General features: G+C 37.8%; 1 protein-coding gene and 1 non-coding gene across 2 annotated transcripts; one reads left to right on the top strand and one right to left on the bottom strand.

The window, feature by feature from the left end:
- Positions 1-1,580: 1,580 nt before the first annotated feature.
- Positions 1,581-4,146, top strand: LOC140805576 (probable polygalacturonase At3g15720). Its single transcript, XM_073161840.1, has 9 exons — positions 1,581-1,721; positions 1,982-2,116; positions 2,456-2,605; positions 2,693-2,716; positions 2,845-3,052; positions 3,161-3,242; positions 3,427-3,535; positions 3,639-3,752; positions 3,888-4,146. Exons 1-9 carry the CDS (start codon positions 1,581-1,583, stop codon positions 4,119-4,121), a joined length of 1,197 nt encoding a protein of 398 aa, XP_073017941.1. The 3' UTR covers positions 4,122-4,146.
- Positions 4,147-21,616: 17,470 nt separating this feature from the next.
- On the bottom strand, positions 21,617-21,722 carry LOC140806410 (small nucleolar RNA R71). Its single transcript, XR_012112486.1, has one exon. It is a non-coding gene; the product is annotated as a small nucleolar RNA R71 (small nucleolar RNA).
- Between the last annotated feature and the right edge of the window lie 888 nt (positions 21,723-22,610).

A 22,610-nucleotide genomic window follows, 5' to 3' on the forward strand; every position in this document is an offset into this window, starting at 1 on the left:
TTGTAGCATGCAAACCATGCTAATCAGGTAAACTGCACTGGATAAGGGGCTAAGTGATTTTTTAAAGTTTCGACAGGAGTGCCAAATGCTACTGCCCCAAGGAATTCATTGATGAATTTAAAACGAGAATAAAAAATGTAAATTTTTAAAAATTCCCCCATTATATATAAATGTGATTTCCCAATAGAATAAAAATCGACCAATCAATTTATAATATGAGCCAATGAAAATTATTTTAAAAAACTTGATTCTAATGATTAATCGTTAACCCAAAATTATGTTTCAAACAATTTAAGGGGTCACAAAGACATTGATCTAGCAATTTAAAAAAATATATAATTGAGAAGAAAAATCCATAAGCTCCTTTATAATTTACTTGAGGGAATTGAAAATATTAAAAAATCCATAAGCTCCTTCTAAAAATTAAATATATATGCAAAAAAAATTTGAGTTAAAGATGAATTTTTTTAAAAAAATTCAGTATGAATTTGAAAATATTATGCTACAAGTCCAAAATTATTAATTATATGAACTAATAAACTAGGCAAAAACTTGTGTGAGACGGTCTCACGGATCGTATTTTGTGAGACGGATATCTTATTTGGGTTATCCATGAAAAAATATTACTTTTTATGCTATACTATTACTTTTTATTGTAAATATCGGTAAAGTTGACCTGTCTCACAAATAAAGATTCGTGAGACCGTCTTACCAGAGACATACATATTCAATAAACTATCCACTGAATTAAATGCTTTCACCCCATCATTATATAAAAGATCCGTCCACATACTATGTTCTTATTATAATTTTCAAACGTTAATGAATGAGTTTCGCTCATTTCACCACGCATTTTTATATATATGGTGAAGCATGCAACATGTGTTAACCCTAATTGTATATATAATATCACAAAATTTAACTTTTCTAGGAAAAAAATTAAATACAACATTAATACAGAAGTAATATATTATCATGGGAAAAATTGGGAAATCAAATGCAAAAAACATCGAGCCACAAAAATATAATTCATTAATGCATTATTCTCATCTTAAAAAATTGGTGATTTGGGACATTGAATCCTCTGAGTAAGACTAGATTTTGTGGCCACAAATTGGGTTGCCAAAATTATTATCCTTGTGTTCATATATGCATTGTCACTTTTTCTAGGAAATCATTGCCACTATATATTCGGTCCACATTTGCTTGGATCAGTTAAGGATTAGCTTATATATATATATTTGCATTCCTTGGAATTTTTTACGAAGTGATTCGATAATGGTACGAGTAAAAAAAGCTAGCGTTTTTGCAGTTTTTAAATTTTCCTTTATTGATATCATGTGATTGTTTAATATTTTATATGTACGAGTAATCAGATACACGCGTTGCATGTACATGTATTCAACGCTAAGTATGCTGATCAAAGCCAAAAGCAAGGTCACATATTTTTTTTTCTGTGAACTTGTGTATCATGAAATATGCATGGTATATATATGGAGCATGGATGAATATTATAATTTTTTTTTGTGGGGAAACAAAAAAGACATATTTATTTATAATAAGCATACTTATTCTACTTCATGGTGCAGAAATTCGTTAAATATTTTGTGATTTTGGGATTGGTATTCTTGGAATCAAACATTGCAGCAGATGGATACGGAACCACTCACGATGTCAGAAACTATGGAGCTGTGGGAGATGGAATAACAGATGATACCAAAGTAAATTAGTCAAAATTCTTTTTTCTCTAATTAATCTTCAAACATTACAATAATTTTTTTGTATTTAAAAAAAAAATTGTTCACTTAAGTTTTAGAATTTACGAAAAACGCATAATATTAATCATAGGATGATTTTTTGAAAAATGGAAGTCACGTTTTGAATTTGAAATTTGTGGGAGAAATGTTTGTTTTTGTTTTTTAAAGTAATTATATATATAAATATATATTGTGGATGATGTTGGGAAAACCGTTCATGAAAGGGTTTTGAGGCAGCGTGGGAGGCAGCTTGCACGAGTGGTTCTGGCGATGTAAAAGTGAGCGTACCCCCTGGGAGATTTTTGGTTTCTCGTATCCAGTTTCAAGGCCCGTGCAAATCTATACCTATTTCATTTCAGGTAATATTATATATTAATTCTATTTTATTCAGTTTATATTTCGATTTTTTCTTTTCATTTTCCCTTCTAGTATAATTATTACTTTTAGTTTATTTTTTAAATCATTTTCAGAAAATATAGCATAAATATCAAAGCAAATATAATTTAATAATCTTTACCAAAAAAATCTTACGTGCATAACTTGATCAATATAGTAAAAAGAAGTTGTTCCCCCCTCTGAACAATCCAAAATATGTATTTCCTTTCATCCCGCAAAATAATATTTCCCGGAAACAAAGATTAAAGTAATAATCGGAAGTATTTTCAAATTCTTGATAACAAAGATCACTCTGATTACAGATACTGGGAACCATTGTTGCTCCTCCAAGATCGAAATGGGAAAAAACTGATGAAGTTGAATGGCTGCATTTTCTTAAAGTTGACGGACTTTCAGTTATAGGGAATGGGCAAGGAATCATCCATGGAAATGGACATTCTTGGTGGTCCTATGTTAGTTCACACAAACTCTCACAATTTTTTAATATATATATATATTATTTAAGAGTTTTGATGCAACTTATAATTCTTTTATTTCAGGGAGAAGCCGAGACACGACCCACGGTATCATCATACATTATATACTAAAAAGATTAAATTTAGGAAAAATATCAAAAAATTGCAAAGAAAATCAATTTTAATAACTTTTTTTATGGGATTTATTTGTTTTTGTTTTTGTTTTGATTTTGCAGGCACTTAGATTTTCATTTTGCAACGGGCTTATGGTGAGGGGACTGAAACACATGGACAGCCAAAGGAACCATATTTCGATAAACCAATGCAGAAATGTAACCATTACAAAACTTCGTATAGTCGCACCAATAGAAAGCCCCAATACAGATGGAATAGACATAGGCGCTTCAACAAACGTTCAAATTCACGACTCTATCATGGAAACTGGTAATTTCTTTCTTTCTTTTTTTTCTTGATTTGTTTTTCCATATCTTTTGGTCAATGAATGTGGATTGTATTTGATAATGATTGATGAATGGTATCGAAAATTAAAAGGAGATGATTGCATTGCCATAAACGGAGGTACTTCACGGGTCAATATATCTGGAATAGCATGCGGTCCAGGACATGGAATAAGGTTAGTTTCGATTCCCTTAAAAAAGCTCGCGACGTACCGGACTGAACTTGGAGGGAGAGACAGCCTCGACATATTGAATTCACCCTATCTTAAAAGCTTTTATTGGAATTGATTTCTCTAAACATATATATATATATATATGTATATAATGGGATTTATTTTCTGTTTTTTTAATTTCTTGCAGCATTGGAAGTTTAGGAAAAGATGGAAGTTACGACGAAGTGGAAGCAATAGCCATAAGCAATTGCAGCTTCCGTAGAACAGAAAATGGATTACGAATCAAAACATGGCAGGTGAAAAGCCAAGAGCTAGCGTGATGATCAGACAGTTTTTTTTTCTTTTCTGGGATCGTAAAGTTCAAATTTACTATATATTTTTCGATATGATTCTCCGTAGGGTGGCAAAGGATTTGCCAGAAGAATCAGCTTCTCGAATATCAAATTTCATGAAGCCGATAATCCTGTAATTATTAACCAGTATTACTGCCCTCACAAAACATGCAGTAACAAGGTAATTTATAAGCCTATTTTAACCAGAATTTCCGGTCCTAGTAACTTCATTTGAATGATATTTATTTGGTAAACTCACATCATGAAGTCTAGTTCGATTCACTCGTCCTGCGATAAGCTTCTCTTTATTCATCAGAAATCTGCTGTCAAAGTTAGCGACGTGACATACGTCGGACTCCACGGGACATCCATCAGCAACGGAGCGACCGTCAACATCAGCTGCAGCCAAACTGTTCCTTGTACCCATATCCGAATGGATGATGTTAACATAGTACCGATAGATCAAGGGGCGCCATCCGTGCAATGCATCAACGCTGACGTGACGGAGCATTTGTCGAACATAGCTCTCCATTGTCACAATAGTGAATGAGTCTTTTAGACAACTTTCAAATCGATATAGGTATTAAACAACACCAGCTAGATTTTAAGGTTTTGTTGTGATTATGTTTTCTTGGAGATTATTACAAGATAGCTTTTTTACAATCTTTTTGGAATTTTATATAACCATAAATTTAGTGATTTCGTTTTCTGGGAATTATGTTGCTTTTGATTGATTTGAAGATCCATAAGTGTGAAGACCCGAAATCTTGCAACGAGAAAATCTATATATGTCATAGGAAATTTCAGATCATTTTTTTGACACAACATTTTTTTAGTTCCATACAATCATAATCATGAAAATTTGAATAATCATTGTCCCTTCATTACTGACCATTTATCACTATATGGAAGTGCACCAATCTTGGAAGGAATTAATGCAGCCAAAATCACTCTCCATTTGCACTTAAGGAAAACCAAAATCATTCATGAATCTCGGGTGTGTATCTTGAATCAAGAAGAGGCCACGTTCATTCGGGAGAGAAAAGTGCAATCATCACGTTGATTAAGTAATCAACGACATTCTTGGAGTGATACGGGCTTACCTTTATAGTTGATTATTCAAGCCTATATAAGAAGCAAACTCCCTCCCCATAACTTCAAGAATTCGAAATTTAGCAATTGCAGCAGCCTAGTCGAATCTCTACCGCAACCTTGTTCGAACGAAGTTCTTTTAGCATGTCTTTCTAGCGCCTTAATCCAAACGAAATCAAGTAAGTGGGCTTTTGCTATGTATTTCTTTGTAACTTAAACTTTGTATAAGTATCTCATGACATGCGTCTATGTGTGTCAAATCATTTTCGGAAAATGCTATTATATATTTTATAAAATCTCGATCGATGTACGATATGTTCTTCTATTTCCTTTGTTCTTTGATTCTGCTGAGTTCATTCAAAAATTCCGATAAGTGCTGTTTGATACATCTGATTCTGTGGTGCACTGTTATGATTCGAGTGGGATATGGAACGACGATTGTAAATTTATATGGCCCCCATCAGTGGGTATAAAACTGTGTTTCGGCCCCCATCAGTGGGTATAAAACTGTGTTTCGGCCCTCATCAGTGGATATAAAACTGTGTTCCGGCCCCCATCAGTGGGTATAAAACTGTGTTTTGGCCTCACCCCTTAGAGGACTAACATATTGGGGACAATTTGACCATGGAAAACGAGATGAGTAACAGTGTTTTCGTTTGCTCTGATTCGTTCTGTTCTGAATTGTCTGATAATCTCTGTTTCGCACTTCGATTCCGATTCTGATCTGATATAAGATACTATGTTTTGAAAAATCAGTTTGCAATATGAGTTTTAAATTATATTTATATGTATTTGTGGTAATCGATCGGCCCCCACTTGCTGAGTGTTTCCCAAACACTCACCCCTTACATTTCTCCCCAGATAAGAATGAAGATCAAGTAGACGAGGATGAAATAAGACATGCTTTGGAGTTGGTGAGGAAGTCTTGAGATATGAAGATTTCTCTCTTATGTTCTTCCTAAGTTTCGATTCAAGTTGTACACTGTTTCCGCACATTTTATTTCGTTTTGGAATTTATCACTGTAAGACAAGATTATTTTGAGTTATTTATGAAATAGACTGGTTTTGGTTTATACTGAACTACGAGGCTTGTTGTTTGACGATTATGTGATTGTTGAACAATGCCGGTGTCGACTAACCCCGGTCTCGGGGCGTGACATTTAAGTGGTATCAGAGCCGCCAGGTTCATAATCCTGCTGGGGATTTCGATAGACAAATTTTGACGAAGTTAGAGTTTAGTAAAAACTTAGTCATTCATATCCACCCCAATTTTTGATTTGAAAATTGTGACTTCCCATAGGAAACTCAAGATTTCGATTCCATTAATTATTTCTCTCGACGTATAATCTTCAAACCATACGTCAATTATCGAATTTTCCATCTTTGAACCCTTTCTGAATTAAAACTCGAACGAGATGACTCTGAAAATTACTGTTTGATGACCTTATCATTTTGTAAGCCTTCCAGTGTTTTTCAGGAAATGGCTTCGTACGCCTATCGTAACCACGCTCAGTTTTTGCCATTTTTGGAAATTCTTGTAGGACTTATAATTCCGCATAGGAGAATCGAAATCCAAATCTGTCAATCGTTCCTTGATCCTCATAAATTATTTTAAATTCATATAAAAATATTCTTATTTTTCTTTTTGAATATTCCATTGATTCTGCACCGAAATTTGCTATCCATATGCATAAGTATGTTTAAAAAAAAATAAAAATTTAAGATATGATTTTTGAGATTTATATGGAATCGATTTTTGGAATAGTATTTTATTAATTGATCAATAGAAAATTTGAGATTTTTATTTTCGGATTTAAGTTAGATTAATTTTGGGACTAGTATATGTATTAAATCATCGATAGAAAGTTTTAAGTCCTAATTTTTTTGGGTTTAAGTTAGATTGACTTTTAAGTGTGGAGGTGATACTCATGACTAAATTTAATAGAGTTAAAAAAAAAATTTATATTTAGGATTTTAAGCAAATATATGTGAACATATAAATTTATGTTCTTGACTTGAAAATATATGGTCTTGATTTGGAACATCATTCCCAAATCTATTTTTAATGTCAAATAACAAAATTTTCATTTGTTTAAAAATGGTCCTAAACTATTATTAGAGTTTTGTTTGATAAAAATAATAATAATGATAAATAAATAAATAAATAAATAAAGGGTAAATGAATTTTGAACCCACCGTAGCCTTATTTCCCAAAAATTGCATCCTATAATCTACATGTGATTTAAGGCTTCTTTAAATTTAGAAATATTCATTAACCCAAAAATCTAGCACACAATTAACTACTAATTAAAATGAATCAATGGTCTAAAAAAATGTTACCTTACATCTTCTCCAAATTAGCTATATAAATGTCTCCTCATAGATGAAGAAAGTCACTCACAAAAAGAAAAAAATCACAATCCCCTCATACTTTCGTGCCCCCCTTCAAGCAAGATTCTCAATTTCGTGTTCGCAAATGACGACGCAAGCCAAGACCGTTAGGGAACTCGAGCTCGAAATCGAGCAACTTAGGAGTACCATTACGGGTTTACTTTATGACAAAGAGGAGTTGAAGAAAGCTAGGGATCACCTTCAAGTAGAAGGGAGACAACTCACTTTCGACAAGAAATTTGCGGAAAAGCAACTCAAAGATTACAAAGAAGAGTTGCAATAGTCGCAAAAATATGGTCAACAAATGTTTGCCACCTCCGAAGCTTGGTGCAACCACTATCACGCTAAGAAATGGTTTTGTGACCAACTTGAACAGGAGTTCAATGCCTATCGTCTGGAAATGGAAAACTATGTGCAACAACTTGAGCTCAACAACCAAAACTTGAGTGTAGAAATCGCCAACCAACAAATTGCACTCGAGCATATGCAACAACCACTAAATGCACAAGGAGAAGACGATAACGAGGAGTTAGGAGACGGAAACATTATTGATTAGATTAAGCTCCCATAAGTATTTTGGAATAAGGACACTCTTGTCCATATTATTTCTTTTTACATCTCACTACTTGTGTTTTGAAACCGATCGTATTCGTATTATAGAATTCAAGTTTAATTTTTTCCTTGAATCAATTGAACTCGAACCATAGATTATTCAACATGGATTTAAATTTCGAATTTATCAATCACCGAGTTAACTCAAGTTTCGAGGACGAAACTTCTAATAAGGAGGGAGGGGTGTGAAGACCCGAAATCTTGCAACGAGAAAATCTATATATGTCATAGGAAATTTCAGATCATTTTTTGACACAACATTTTTTTAGTTCCATACAATCATAATCATGAAAATTTGAATAATCATTGTCCCTTCATTACTGACCATTTATCACTATATGGAAGTGCACCAATCTTGGAAGGAATTAATGCAGCCAAAATCACTCTCCATTTGCACTTAAGGAAAACCAAAATCACTCATGAATCTCGGGTGTGTATCTTGAATCAAGAAGAGGCCACGTTCATTCGGGAGAGAAAAGTGCAATCATCACGTTGATTAAGTAATCAACGAAATTCTTGGAGTGATACGGGCTTACCTTTATAGTTGATTATTCAAGCCTATATAAGAAGCAAACTCCCTCCCCCTAACTTCAAGAATTCGAAATTTAGCAATTGCAGCAGCCTAGTCGAATCTCTACCGCAACCTTGTTCGAACGAAGTTCTTTTAGCATGTCTTTCTAGCGCCTTAATCCAAACGAAATCAAGTAAGTGGGCTTTTGCTATGTATTTCTTTGTAACTTAAACTTTGTATAAGTATCTCATGACATGCGTCTATGTGTGTCAAATCATTTTCGGAAAATGCTATTATATATTTTATAAAATCTCGATCGATGTACGATATGTTCTTCTATTTCCTTTGTTCTTTGATTCTGCTGAGTTCATTCAAAAATTCCGATAAGTGTTGTTTGATACATCTGATTATGTGGTGCACTGTTATGATTCGAGTGGCATATGGAACGACGATTGTAAATTTATATGGCCCCCATCAGTGGGTATAAAACTGTGTTTCGGCCCTCATCAGTGGATATAAAACTGTGTTCCGGCCCCCATCAGTGGGTATAAAACTGTGTTTTGGCCTCACCCCTTAGAGGACTAACATATTGGGGACAATTTGACCATGGAAAACGAGATGAGTAACAGTTTTTTCGTTTGCTCTGATTCGTTCTGTTCTGAATTGTCTGATAATCTCTGTTTCGCACTTCGATTCCGATTCTGATCTGATATAAGATACTATGTTTTGAAAAATCAGTTTGCAATATGAGTTTTAAATTATATTTATATGTATTTGTGGTAATCGATCGGCCCCCACTTGCTGAGTGTTTCCCAAACACTCACCCCTTACGTTTCTCCCCAGATAAGAATGAAGATCAAGTAGACGAGGATGAAATAAGACATGCTTTGGAGTTGGTGAGGAAGTCTTGAGATATGAAGATTTCTCTCTTATGTTCTTCCTAAGTTTCGATTCAAGTTGTACACTGCTTCCGCACATTTTATTTCGTTTTGGAATTTATCACTGTAAGACAAGATTATTTTGAGTTATTTATGAAATAGACTGGTTTTGGTTTATACTGAACTACGAGGCTTGTTGTTTGACGATTATGTGATTGTTGAACAACGCCGGTGTCGACTAACCCCGGTCTCGGGGCGTGACAATAAGTTTCAGGTTTTAAGTGCCCAGTCGACTCAGTTATTATTAGATGGGAAATAAATTTTTTTTTTTTGCTTTCCTTGTAATTACGTCCACCAATTGCAAACCCGTCATTCCATGATTATTAAGTATAAGTAAATATTTGTTTTTTAGGGTGAATTGTAGATAAATTCTCAAACCCAAACATTATTTATTCTAACTCTCTCCATCTAAAAAAACTTTGTTTCAATTCCTTAAAACAATAAAAATGAGAAAAATAACTTTACATGTGTTGATTTAATTATTGGTTTTACTCCATCAGAAATAGTATCAGAGCCTAGGTAAAATTATTTCAAACATACCAAATTTATTGTTACTGAGTAATTAACTGTTTGAGATAAAGAATTTTTTCAAATAATATAGATCTGAACTCAGGTTCGAGATTAATTATTTGCAGGGTTATTCCAAAACTTTGGAATATTGGAAACATGAAGATCTAACCAACGTTAGATATCAATTACAAAAGAGAACTTACCAGAGATCTAAGGTGAACTTATTATTCAAAATAATTGATTCCTAGAAATAGTACTGGATTCCTCTAAACTCTCCGGAGATCTTAGATAAATTCAAAAGACGGTACAAAATTATGGCAATAAGTTGTATTATGTACCACAAAATATGGAGAAAATCCTTGAAAAACAAAACGAAATTCTTGGAAAATTAAAAGATATTCAAACAAAATTTCAAACCCTAGAACAACAATCAGATCTAGTAAAAGGACTTTGGAAGGAATGTTATCACCATCCTTTGTTACTGAACCCTTATTACACCAAAGAGAAAAGGCCAAAGTAATGGCAAAGCCTTTAACTGACAAAGAAAAAATGACTAATCTAATTAAAATCGTCTCAGAAAAAAAATTAATATGATGACAACTTTAGAAAATATTGGTCTCGATGATCTGCAAGACTTTGCAGAATCTTTTGAAAATCTCAATATCGTAGATATAAAGATGAACACAACCGAGGGTGAAACACCCGCAATAATTAACTTGGTTATTTTCTCATGAACCACAAAGAGAAAGTGTGGGTTCTCATAATATAAATATGAGAGGACCCCAAATAGATTTTCATACTGGTGGAAAAATCACACTCGGTGGGAACAAGATCAAGGAGAAGTCAAATTCTCTTGCACCAAACACCCTACGGGAAATCTGTTTGGAACACATATATTCTTATGGGGTTATGCTTAACCTTGATTTACTGGACTTCAAGAACTTAGAAAATAACATAGATGATTGGACATCGGCTATGAAAATCGAAGCAGGAACACTTGATCTCAACATAGAATGATTCATTAAACTATTAGAAATGAATCTTATGTGATCAGTCAAAATTGCTTGCGACATAGCTTCGGTAGAAACCAAATAGTGAGTCCTAGCCGGAGAATCTCTTAGTGATATACCCGGAAAAATGACTACCGTATTTAAAACACAATTTATAGGGGTAGACTATTTTAACAGTCAAGACATGGAGAAGAAAAGAAATATATTCAAGCTCTGTATAATCTTGAAATACATGACATCTGTTTATTAGATAAATATATTATGTTATTTACTAAATATAGATAGAATTCAGGGGCCGAAGAAAATATAGCAATGCAACTTTTCTTCGCCAAAATGTCAAGTCCCTATAGAGAAATGATAATTAGAGAATATGTTCTGGGAAATCCAGATACTTTGGCACGAAGAGCCTCTTTTTTTCAAAAAAAAATTGGTACAATGATGTCATATTGCAGCATTACAAAAGAATTACAAACAGGTAAAAGATATTAATAGACGTACTTCTTTATGTCGTAAAGAAAATGATCTTCCAACAATTATTGGAAGTAAACCACAAAGGCAAAACAAAGAGCTTTAGATTTCATTCGTATGCCAGAAGTGAAAGAAATTCTTGAAAACCAAAAACAATATGGTATAGACAAAAGTCCAGATCTTACAAATCTAGGCAAAGAAGTGGATCATCAAAAAATAGGATGTCATCTTAAATATCGAGCGCATCTCGAAGCATGGGAAGAACAACTACAATGAAAACTTTCAGAAGAGCTCATACCCGAGCTAATGAAAGTTTTAAAAATTTTAATTGTTGTTAATGTGGAGCAAGAAGTCATATTTCGACCAACTGTCCAGAAAATGATAAAAGGGAAATAAACGCTTTGATTTGACCCCGGATTTTGAAAAAACAATTTATTATCAAGATCTTGTTCAAGTATACCAGTTTGAGGATATTGTCACATATGAAAGTATATACGAAGAAGAAAAACTCTTAAGTCAGGAAGAATCTGATGGAACAAAATCAAAATCTGACGGAAGATGAGGTGTTTCGACACGAAACACATGAAGATTGCCTGGTTTCTATAGCCAGAAAATAATATATCATAACATAGTCCAAAAGATCATGAGAGAAAATTTTAGACTATAGAGATATCAAGGATTTTCTGCAAGACAGATAAAAAAATTCTTGGGAAATTTTGGCCTAAGAAACAGAACACATCATCTAATCTATAAAATTTCTATAAGAGAACTGACAATCCCCATGGAACTTACAGAAAATAGAATGGAGATGCAATTATTTCATTTTGAAGAAATAAAAGTGGAATTACATAAACTCAAGATAGAAGTAGCACGAACCATGTTATTGATTCATATCGAAACAATACAAATTATGATAAAAGCTACTATTAAAGAAGGAATAGATTCACCCATCGATATTACTATATGCGATAAACGAATAGATGACCTTCATGATTTAATACTAGGAACAATCTCAGGGAAACTCTGTGCAGGAAAAAATGTAAGAGTAATTTATCCAAGAACTGGCCACAAACTTAAAGATCGATATTTCAGCTGAGCTTTGACGTTGCATCAGAACTTCAAAGGAAAAAAGCTGATGAAATAGGGTAATAGACTATATTCTATTACCTATCAAATTTCATATGATCTATCTAATACACATCATTTAGAATTTTTTATTAGAAATGAGTTCATTGAAATACCTGAAATATTTGGAAAAGTTGCTCAAGAAATTTATCCAAAAAGAATTGAGTTTTCATTAATATAAGAAACAAATATCCAGATACAAGAAAATCGATTCTACAAAGGAATCAAAGTCTTAAACTGGAACCAAGAAGACTATCTTTTCAAAGAGATGGGATTACAAGCTACAATTAGGAAAAAACACATGTCCAAGAAACCCAACATGTACTAAACACTTTTTCGATAATAGGAAAGCTTAGATGTCCAGAATGATAGAAAGAAGTCGAAATTGTAACGAACCGTACTTTTCATACTTAAAATTTACGGAAAAATTAAAAAATTTCTTAAATAAAAACATCCATACGGTCGTCACTCAACATTCATAAAATAAACCTCACAATCATCCGTCACCAATAAAATTTTGCTAAAAGAAACTGTCTCCAAATATTTCGCATCCAAATGTATAAAAAATCAGAGTATTTTAAACTTGCATAAAAACATAAACATTGCGGTCCTCGGGTCTAGCCTGCCACTCAGCTCAAGCCTGCCCCTTGGTCATCACCTCCTGTCTCCTAAACATAGTCACCTGCATCGATCAAGTCTAGTGAGTCTAAAGACTCAACACGTATAAACTGGGATAACGAGTACTACATAATAAAATTGCATTCATCTTAAAAATAGGGCGTACATAACTTGAAGCTTGGACTTGCATAATAAACTTGGACATACGTACGTACATAATTTAGACGTGCCATCAACATAAACTTTCATAAACATACTGCATACTTGAACATACGTAACTTCATCATTTTGCGTAGAGGCATGTTTCAAAGCAAGTGACCCATAACATAATAAACGCCTGATCAGACAAACCACAGTACTGGGCTGACAGGGACGTATCCACTGCCACATACATGAGATCCCCGTTCATAATTTAACGGGCTGGTTGGTCCCCGTTCATAATTTAACGCTTTCCAACCACGATCTAACCCGTTCATAATTTAACGGGGCGGAGACGTCCTCGGCCACGTTCACCGACTTCCAAACCCATTCATAATTTGGTCACAAGTCAATTAGCATACCTCAAAAACTTAAACATATTTTCTTTGCACGTCATACATACTTACTTGGCGTTGAGGGATTCGTTGGACTTCGATCGGGGCCGTTGCTGCGCATACTGATCATGAATTGACATGCTTAACTTGCATACTTAGACGTAGATAATCATGCTCACATACGAGTTCATTCAATTCCTTAGGACGTTCTACAATTCCCATGACTCGACTTTGTAAATCATTGTACTAACCCATGACGTCTAACCTCAAAGCATACTAAATTATTTTCCCCAAAAATGAAGGACACGGACCCCGTATCTACATCCGTGTAGGGGTCCGTGTTGGCTCTGGAAATTGACACCGAAGGAAAGCAAAGGCACGGACCCCGTGTCAGGGTCCGGGTGAGGGTCCGTGTAGGTACTGGAAATATACACTAAGTGAAACCCAAAGGCACGGACCCCGTGTCAGGGTCCGTGTACGGGTCCGTGTACCCACTGTAATCGCGAACTTACGAAAATTCTGAACACCTAATAATTATCCTTCTAGACTTGGTTATACGGACCATGCACCGACACCTCGAGACCCATCCTAGCATTCCATAATATCAATACAAGTTGTACAAACGTTCCAAAGCAATAACGTTCGCTCTACGACACAAACGACCCAAAATACGACCAATGACATCAAACCGTCTCCTACGACTTCTAATTACTTCGAGTGCCTATCGACATGAAACGAAACCTCAAAGACACTCTTAACATCACTACTAACATACCCGTACGCAGCAACAATCGCCCGTCGATCTCCAACGAAGCCTGCAACAGAAACTTAAAGAAACACAATTTTCGTAAAAGTCACCGTTTGAGCAGTCCCACGAAAAGCATCCTAACTCACTCAATTTTCATCCAAAAATTTCGAATTATATATCAAATCGAAGGTATCGAGACGTTCTACAATTTTCTAGTTGAAAGTTTTCTCAAATTATGTACCGAAAATTCGCAGTATTCAGAAAGGACAGTAAAAACGAGTTTTCAGATCTAAAATCCATTCAAAACCGATCCGAATCAATTTCCGTTCAAACGACGAACGTCACACACATACTTTTACGCATAAAACAACGCAACGCTTAATATGACATGATCGACACAGAAAGAACAGATTATACGTGTCTTTTTTATATTTAAAAGTACCGTACGATGACACCGAAGCGGAGATAGAGCGAGGCTTGATCCGGGACGATCGTGACGCTAAAATTCTTTGAAGAAAATTCACAAAGTTTGCTGGAAAAGTTCAGAGGAGGGGGCGGCTGCTATGGGGAGAAAAACCCTAGAATTTTCTCTCTTAAAAATATAAAATCTGAAACGTAAGGTGAGTGTGTGTGTTTAGTGTGTGTAAAAACGTGTAAGTGTGTGTGAGTGTGTGTAACGTGTGTGTGTGTTTTAATTAGGAGAAACTCTAGCTAAATAGACTATTTAAAATACTAATAAAAAGTTAACACACACTAATTTAATCAAACTCTACAATTAAAATAATTACACACCAATTTTAAAAGTTTCAAACTCTTGAATCTCTAAATACACAATAATGCTTTAAAATATTAAAATTTGATAACTTAATAAATTTCCCCATTCTCAACTTAAAATAAAATACCACATTTTAATTTCCCAAAAATCGTCGCCGGTCTTTTCCTCAATCCCGCCTCGAATGATCGCCTGAAGCATGAAACTCGAAGGACGTTTTAACGTGCATCACATAAACATAGATAATTTAAAATAATGCATTTAAATAAATCATGCACTACTAAGACTGTTTTAAAATTAAATAAATGTTTTAATAATTAATTACATGCATGGGTTATACGTGTACTGAATTTGGGCACTACAGTTCCTCCCCCACTTATAAAAATTTCGTCCTCGAAATTAAGTCTTACCGAACAACTCCGGGTAGCGAAGTCTCATGTCGACCTCTGACTCCCAGGTGGCTTCCTCCACTGATTGGTTCAGCCACTGAACTTTGACTAGCTTAGTCACTTTGTTCCGAAGTCTGCGCTCCTGCCTGTCTAGGATTTGGACTGGTTTCTCCTCATAAGACAGGTCTGGATTCAAGTGTAACGGTTCATAACTCAGAACATGAGAAGGATTAGCCAAATATTTTCTCAACATTGAGACATGGAACACATTGTGCACGTCTTTGGGCAGTCTTCATTCTCTCACGAATCTTGACCACCACGTCTGTAGTCTGTTGAACTATCTCTGGACCAAGCTCTGTCCTCTCACCAACTTCATCCCAATGAACTGGTGATCTGCACTTCCTCCCGTACAACGCCTCATAGGGAGCCATACCAATAGATGCTTGGAAGCTGTTGTTGTATGTGAACTCCACTAGAGGTAGTCTAGACTCCCAAGTTCCTTGAAAATCAATCATGCACGCTCTCAGCAAATCCTCTAAAATCTGAATCACTCGCTCAGACTGGCCATCTGCCTGCGGGTGAAAAGCTGTACTAAAAAGCAACTTCGTCCCCATAGCTGCATGTAAGCTCTTCCAGAAGGACGATGTCAACCTCGGGTCCCTGTCGGACACAATAGAGACTGGGAAACCATGCAACCGGACGATCTCCCGGATATAAAGATCCGCATACTGCGTCATGGAGAAAGTCGTCTTCACTGGCAGAAAATGCGCTGACTTAGTGAGTCGGTCCACTATAACCCAAATGGAGTTCGATCCTCTGACTGATCTCGGTAATCCAACCACAAAATCCATAGTAATGTTCTCCCACTTCCACTCGGGAATGGGTAGTGGCTTAACCAATCCTGCTGGCCTCTGATGTTCAGCTTTTACTTGCTGGCAAGTGAGACATTCTGATACAAATCTACGGATGTCTCGCTTCATCCCTGGCCACCAATACAATAACTGTAGGTCTTTGTACATCTTGGTGCCTCCCGGGTGGATAGAATACGGAGATGCGTGCGCCTCTGTCAAATATCCTGTCTGATCGAACCAACACTAGGCACCCACATTCTACCTCTGTATCTCACAATCCCATCTGACACTGTATAAAGGACACTGCCCTTGGCCTCATCTTTCAGTCTCCATTTCTGTAACTGCTCATCTGAAGACTGACCTACTCGGATACGGTCTAGCAAATCAGACTTGACTGTCAGATTATACAGCCTAGGAGCCTTGCCATCACGATAAATCTCTAGACCAAACTTTTGAATCTCCGACTGCAGTGGTCCCTGAGCTGACAACTGAGCTACCACTGCCACTTTTCTGCTCAAAGCGTCTGCGACAACATTAGCTTTTCCCGGGTGGTAGCTAATTTCGCAGTCGTAATCTTTCACGAGTTCCAACCACCGTCTCTGTCTCATATTCAGCTCTTTCTGTGTGAAGAAATATTTGAGACTCTTGTGGTCGGTGAAAATCTGACATTTCTCGCCGTATAGGTAGTGTCTCCAAATTTTCAGTGCGAAGACGACGGCGGCTAACTCAAGATCGTGCGTCGGGTAGTTCTTCTCGTGCACCTTTAACTGTCTGGATGCATAAGCTATGACTCGACCCTGCTGCATCAATACTGCGCCTAATCCGAGCTTAGATGCATCGGTATACAGCACAAACTCGCCTTGCCCTGTTGGCATGGCTAGCACTGGCGCCGAAATAAGAGCTTGCTTCAACGTGTCGAAGCTCTTCTGGCATTCTTCACTCCATACAAACTTGGCATTCTTCTTGGTGAGTGAAGTGAGTGGCACTGCTATAGATGAAAATCCCTTAATAAACTTACGGTAGTAACCGGCTAAACCCAAAAAGCTGCGGATTTCTGATGCATTCTTTGGCTCAACCCAATCCTTGACAGCTGCTACTTTCGCTGGATCAACCTCGATTCCACTGCTAGATACTATATGCCCCAAAAACGCTACCTTTTCTAGCCAAAATTCACACTTACTAAACTTCGCAAACAACTTACGGCTCTGCAAGGTCTGTAGAACTGTCCTCAAATGCTGGCTGTGCTCCTCATGGCCCTTCGAGTATATGAGAATATCGTCAATGAATACTATGACGAACTGGTCGAGGAACGGCTGAAATACTCGGTTCATGAGATCCATGAAAATTGTTGGAGCATTTGTCAGACCGAATGGTATTACTAAGAACTCGAAATGCCCATACCTGGTCCTGAAGGCCGTCTTGTGAACATCTGCATCCTTAACCTTCAGCTGGTGATACCCTGATCGAAGATCTATCTTAGAGAAAACTGTAGCTCCCTGCAATTGATCAAACAAGTCTTCAATTCTTGGAAGTGGGTACTTATTCTTGATCGTTACCTTGTTCAGCTCACGGTAATCGATGCACAGCCTCATGCTCCCATCCTTCTTCTTTACAAAGAGCACTGGTGCGCCCCACGGTGAGAAACTAGGGCGGATAAATCCTTTGTCGAGGAGCTCTTGAATCTGCTGTTTGAGCTCTAACATCTCAGCTGGAGCTAATCTGTATGGCGCCTTGGAGATTGGCGCTGTGCCCGGCACGAGCTCGATTGCAAACTCCACCTCTCTCTCTGGTGGAAGACCGGTGACGTCATCAGGAAAGACGTCTGGAAATTCTTTGACTACTGGCACCTCTGATAAGGATGGAGTGGACACGTCAGGCGCTGAAATAATACTAGCCAAGAAGGCCTGACATCCCTTGGAGATCAACCTCTTCGCCTGCATGCACGAAATCATTCGAGGAAAGCTTCTCCATCTGGCTGGCTCAAAAAGAAATTGCTCCATGCCCGGCGGTCTAACCAAAACTGACCTCTTCTGAAAATCTATCAGAACTCTATTCTTAGTCAGCCAGTCCATGCCCAAGATAATGTCGAATTCTGGCATCGGCAATAGGATTAAATCTACATATACCAGGTGGCCATGCAGTTCTAGATCGATATCTCTGATCACACTGGTAGCCAACAGCTCTTCCTCTGACGGGACTGTCACTGAAAAGTTCACGTCTAGGCCTATGGACTTGAGGTCCAAATGATTAGCAAACGTCTCCGATATGAAAGAGTGAGTGGCTCCTGAGTCTATCAGTGCAGTTGTGGATAGTCTCTTAATAAAAATGTTTCCTGAGATGTGTTAGCACAATACCAACTTATATCCCCAACATGCAAACAGTAACTTAAAGCACAACAGAACTTAATATCCCAAGTCATACAAACTAACACTAGCACACTAATAATCCCAAATGAAAATTCCACATGCAAAGCAAAAATAATACTGCTTAGGTAGGAAAGTTTACCAGTCAGTAGGGTGGTGTCTGGGTCCGCCTCCTGTGCATGCATGGCGAATACTCTGCCCTGGGTTGGTTGCTTCCACTGTGGGCACTCTTTCAGCACGTGATCTGTAGCCCCACATTTAAAACATTTCCCGGATCCCCATAGGCACTGTCCGGGATGCTGGCGGTTGCACTTCTGGCACACTGGGTAAACAACGGGCCTCTGCGGCGCCCCTTGCTGCTGAACGGGACCCTTGCCCTTCGGCAGTCCCTGAAAAAGTTTCTTTCCTGGCGGCCCCTGATACGGTTTCTTAAAGTGGGGTCGTTGATTCTGCTGCTGATGGTGTGGCTGCGGTGGAGCCTGATAGGGCCTCTTGCCCTGCCTGTCCGCCTCGATATCCCGCTGGTCTTGCTCTGCAGCCAGAGCTCTAGAGACAGCAACTGCATAAGAAGTAGGGCCAGCTACCCTCACGTCACGGCGCAAGATCGGCCGCAAACCATTTAAGAAGTGCCTCAACTTTGCCTGGACATCATTAGCAATGAGGGGCACGAAGTGACATCCCCTCTCAAACTTCCTAACAAAATCTGCCACGCTACTGTCCCCCTGCCGCAACGTCATAAACTCGTTGGTGAGTCTGGTTCGTACTTCCTCAGTGAAGTACTTGGAGTAGAAAACTTCCTTAAAACCATTCCAAGGCAGCACCTGTAAATTGACTGCCACTGACGCACTCTCCCACCATAGCCTAGCATCTCCAGTTAATAAGAAGGTGGCACAACGGACTCTGTCAGCATCCGTCAGCTCCATAAAGTCGAAAATTACTTCGATGGATTTGATCCATCCTTCAGCGACCATCGGGTCAGTAGTACTGATAGGTGGTGTTTTTACGTGTTTATTGCATTAGTTTTAGTTGTGTTTGCATTGTGCATGCATGCATTTCATCTACATTTTGTTCATTTTAGAGTAATCATTGGCATTTTATCATGTCTCACTCGTGTGTGGGGAATCTGCAGGAAAAATGGTCGGAAAGCGGAGAAAAATGTGGAATCCAAGAAGTTGGACAGAATACTTGGCGCCCGAGCGGTAGAAATTTACCGCCCGGACGCCACAGAAGACCAGCCGAGGAAACAAGACAGAACGTTGGCGCTCGGGCGGTGATTTTCTACCGCCCGAGCGCGAGAAGGTGTCTTCGGAAGCCATCGTTACAGAAAGTTGGCGCCCGAGCGGTACTTTTATACCGCCCGGGCGCGAAGAAGACAAAGGGCCAAGACAGAGAGTGTGGCGCTCGAACGGTACTTTTCTACCGCCCGAGCGCCGCCTATTTTTGGAAAATTTTGGACGCGATTTCCTACCTTATTTTGGATGGGGGTTGCTATGGAAAGGGGTTGGTCGACTTTTGAAGATTAAGCAGACAGATTTGGAGAGCAAAAAAGGATTTTTTGGGGAGAGCTTTTGCACTTGGATTGAAGATTCGACGGTTTCCGGGCATCGTTCTTCGCAGATTTCGTCACGCCTAGTATTTCTAGTTTATTTTTCTTTGTTTAAACATTGTTTTGCTTATTTTAATTATGAATTCTAGTAGCTAACTTTCATATTTGTTGGGATTGAAGGGGATCCTACCCCAAACTTTTAGTTGATTAATTTATATTTTGAGTTGTTCGTTGCTCTTGATTGTATTACGATTTTTATTGTGTCGTTTGAGCGTAGCTAACTCTTACGACAATTTTATATCACGAGTGAGTTCGAGAGAATAACTAGTGATAGGATCGAGTAGTATAATCTGCGGATCTACAATTTGCATAGACATATGAAATTGGATACGTGCCGATAGTCATAGTCCTTAGGGTCGAAAACTAGGGGATTTCATCAATCGAAATGCGGTTCATTCTTGATAAATGATTAAAGACATTTAATTACTTCATTGAGTGAATTAGTTTGGCATAACTCGAGAGAGTGTGTTCAATTGAATAGGAAATCCTGTCGGAAGCGTAGAACACAATCGAACGAATTAATTAATTAATAAGGGGTAGGTGAACCAGAAGTCCCAACAAATTCTTTCATCATTTGAAATTTAATCCATTGGTTTAGCATTCATATTTTATCATTTAATCGCTGAACTTGTTTATTTAATTTTCTTGCATTTTAGTAGTTATAAACAAACAATCAAATTTCGTCGCTAAAGTTTTAATAACTAAAATAATAATTGTTAAATACAGTCTCCAGTGGAACGATACTCGTATTCATATACACTATACTATTACTTGACATCGTGCACATGCGATTTATTTTGAGCATACAAAATCATATTTTCATTGGGGATTTTACTGTGCAAGTTTTGCTCGATCAAGTTTTTGGCGCCGTTGCCGGGGACTGTTAATCTACAATTATATTTTTAGTTATTTTCTTTAGTGTATTTTATTTTTACCGAACTAACACTCCATATTTTAATTCAGATATCTCTTCCGGTGCATGCCAAAGTCACTTGACTTGGAGCCTGAGTGTGACCCTGAAATTGAAAGGACTTTCCGCAGGCGAAGACAACAGCAAAGACTTAAGGAACTGATGGAGAGGCACGAGCCAGAGCAGGAGGCGGAGCGCCAAAACGAGAGACGAATTGAGATGCCACGCCGCATACCCATGTTAGAGTATGCCCAGCCTTCTTTGGATGGTGCACGCCCCAGCATTGTGAGGCCGATTGTGCGGGCAAACCAATTCGAAATAAAACCAGCCATTATCCAGATGATTCAGAACACCGTCCAATTTGGAGGAACTGCTGTGGACGATCCAAACACACATATCGCGGATTTTCTTGAGATTTGCGATACTTTTAAATTTAATGGAGTTTCTGATGATGCTGTTAGACTGCGTTTATTTCCTTTCTCTTTGCGTGATAAAGCTAAAGCTTGGTTGAATTGTTTACCTGTAGGTTCGATAGCTACATGGGAGGACATGGCGAAGGCGTTTCTCATCAAATACTTTCCTCCATCGAAGACCATGAAGCTGCGGGCAGACATCACAACATTTGCTCAGTTCGATCAAGAGTGACTATATGAGGCATGGGAGCGTTTCAAAGACCTATTACGAAGATGCCCACATCACGAGTTGCCACTTGGGTTAGTCGTTCAAACCTTCTATTATGGCTTGCTTACTCCTAATCGTACTATGATAGATGCTGCTGCTTGTGGAAATCTATTGAGAAAAACTGCTGAGGAAGGGTATGAGCTACTGGAGGAGATGGCTGCTAGCAGTTATCACCCTCAATCTGACAGGAACAATCAGCGGAGAAGTGCAGGGATTCACCAGGTAACTGATTTATCTGCTATTACTGCACAACTTGATGTGTTAAACAGGAAACTGGATGGCTTGAACATGGGTGGCACGGCTATGCGTTTGCAAGAGGTATTCTGTGAGAAATGTGGGGGTGAGCACTATGTGAAAGACTGTCAAGATGACAATCCATTCTATGTGCCCGAAGGAGCACCGGTACATCAAGTGGGAGTCCAAAACCGCCCAAGGCATGACCCTTATTCGAACACATACAATCCTGGGTGGAGGCAACATCCTAACTTCTCATGGGGCGGTCAAAACAGTCAAACTAGACCGCAAGGAGGACAACAATATGGCAAACAACCAATGTACAGATCCGATCCTCCTAGAGAAGAAAAGTCCAACTTGGAGCAAATGATGTCTAAGTTTATTTCATCCACTGAAACTAGACTTCAAAATCAAGATGCGTCGATTAAGGGCCTCGAAACTCAGATTGGGCAATTGGCCAAGATGATAGCAAATCGAGAGCCGGGAACCTTGCCAAGAAACACCGAAACTAATCCAAAAGAGCAAGTGAAGGCCATTGAGTTGAAGAGTGGAAAGATTTTGGAGCCTAGAGAGAAAGAGAAAAGCCAAGTATCGGATGAGCATGCTGAGGCGTCAAAAGGTAAGTCATCTAACTCTACACCAGCACCCACGACACATCCTAAGATTGTTATCCCCCC

This window comes from Primulina eburnea, chromosome 11 (genome assembly GCF_022965805.1).
Source record: "Primulina eburnea isolate SZY01 chromosome 11, ASM2296580v1, whole genome shotgun sequence".
Lineage (NCBI taxonomy): Eukaryota > Viridiplantae > Streptophyta > Magnoliopsida > Lamiales > Gesneriaceae > Primulina > Primulina eburnea.

Excerpts from the sequence above, each read along its gene's own strand:
- LOC140805576 (XM_073161840.1), top strand. The coding sequence starts at position 1,581 with ATGGTGCAGAAATTCGTTAAATATTTTGTGATTTTGGGATTGGTATTC. Across the intron at positions 2,606-2,692 it reads GACATTCTTGGTGGTCCTAT|GGAGAAGCCGAGACACGACC; the intron begins GTTAGTTCACAC and ends CTTTTATTTCAG. Across the intron at positions 3,243-3,426 it reads GGTCCAGGACATGGAATAAG|CATTGGAAGTTTAGGAAAAG; the intron begins GTTAGTTTCGAT and ends AATTTCTTGCAG.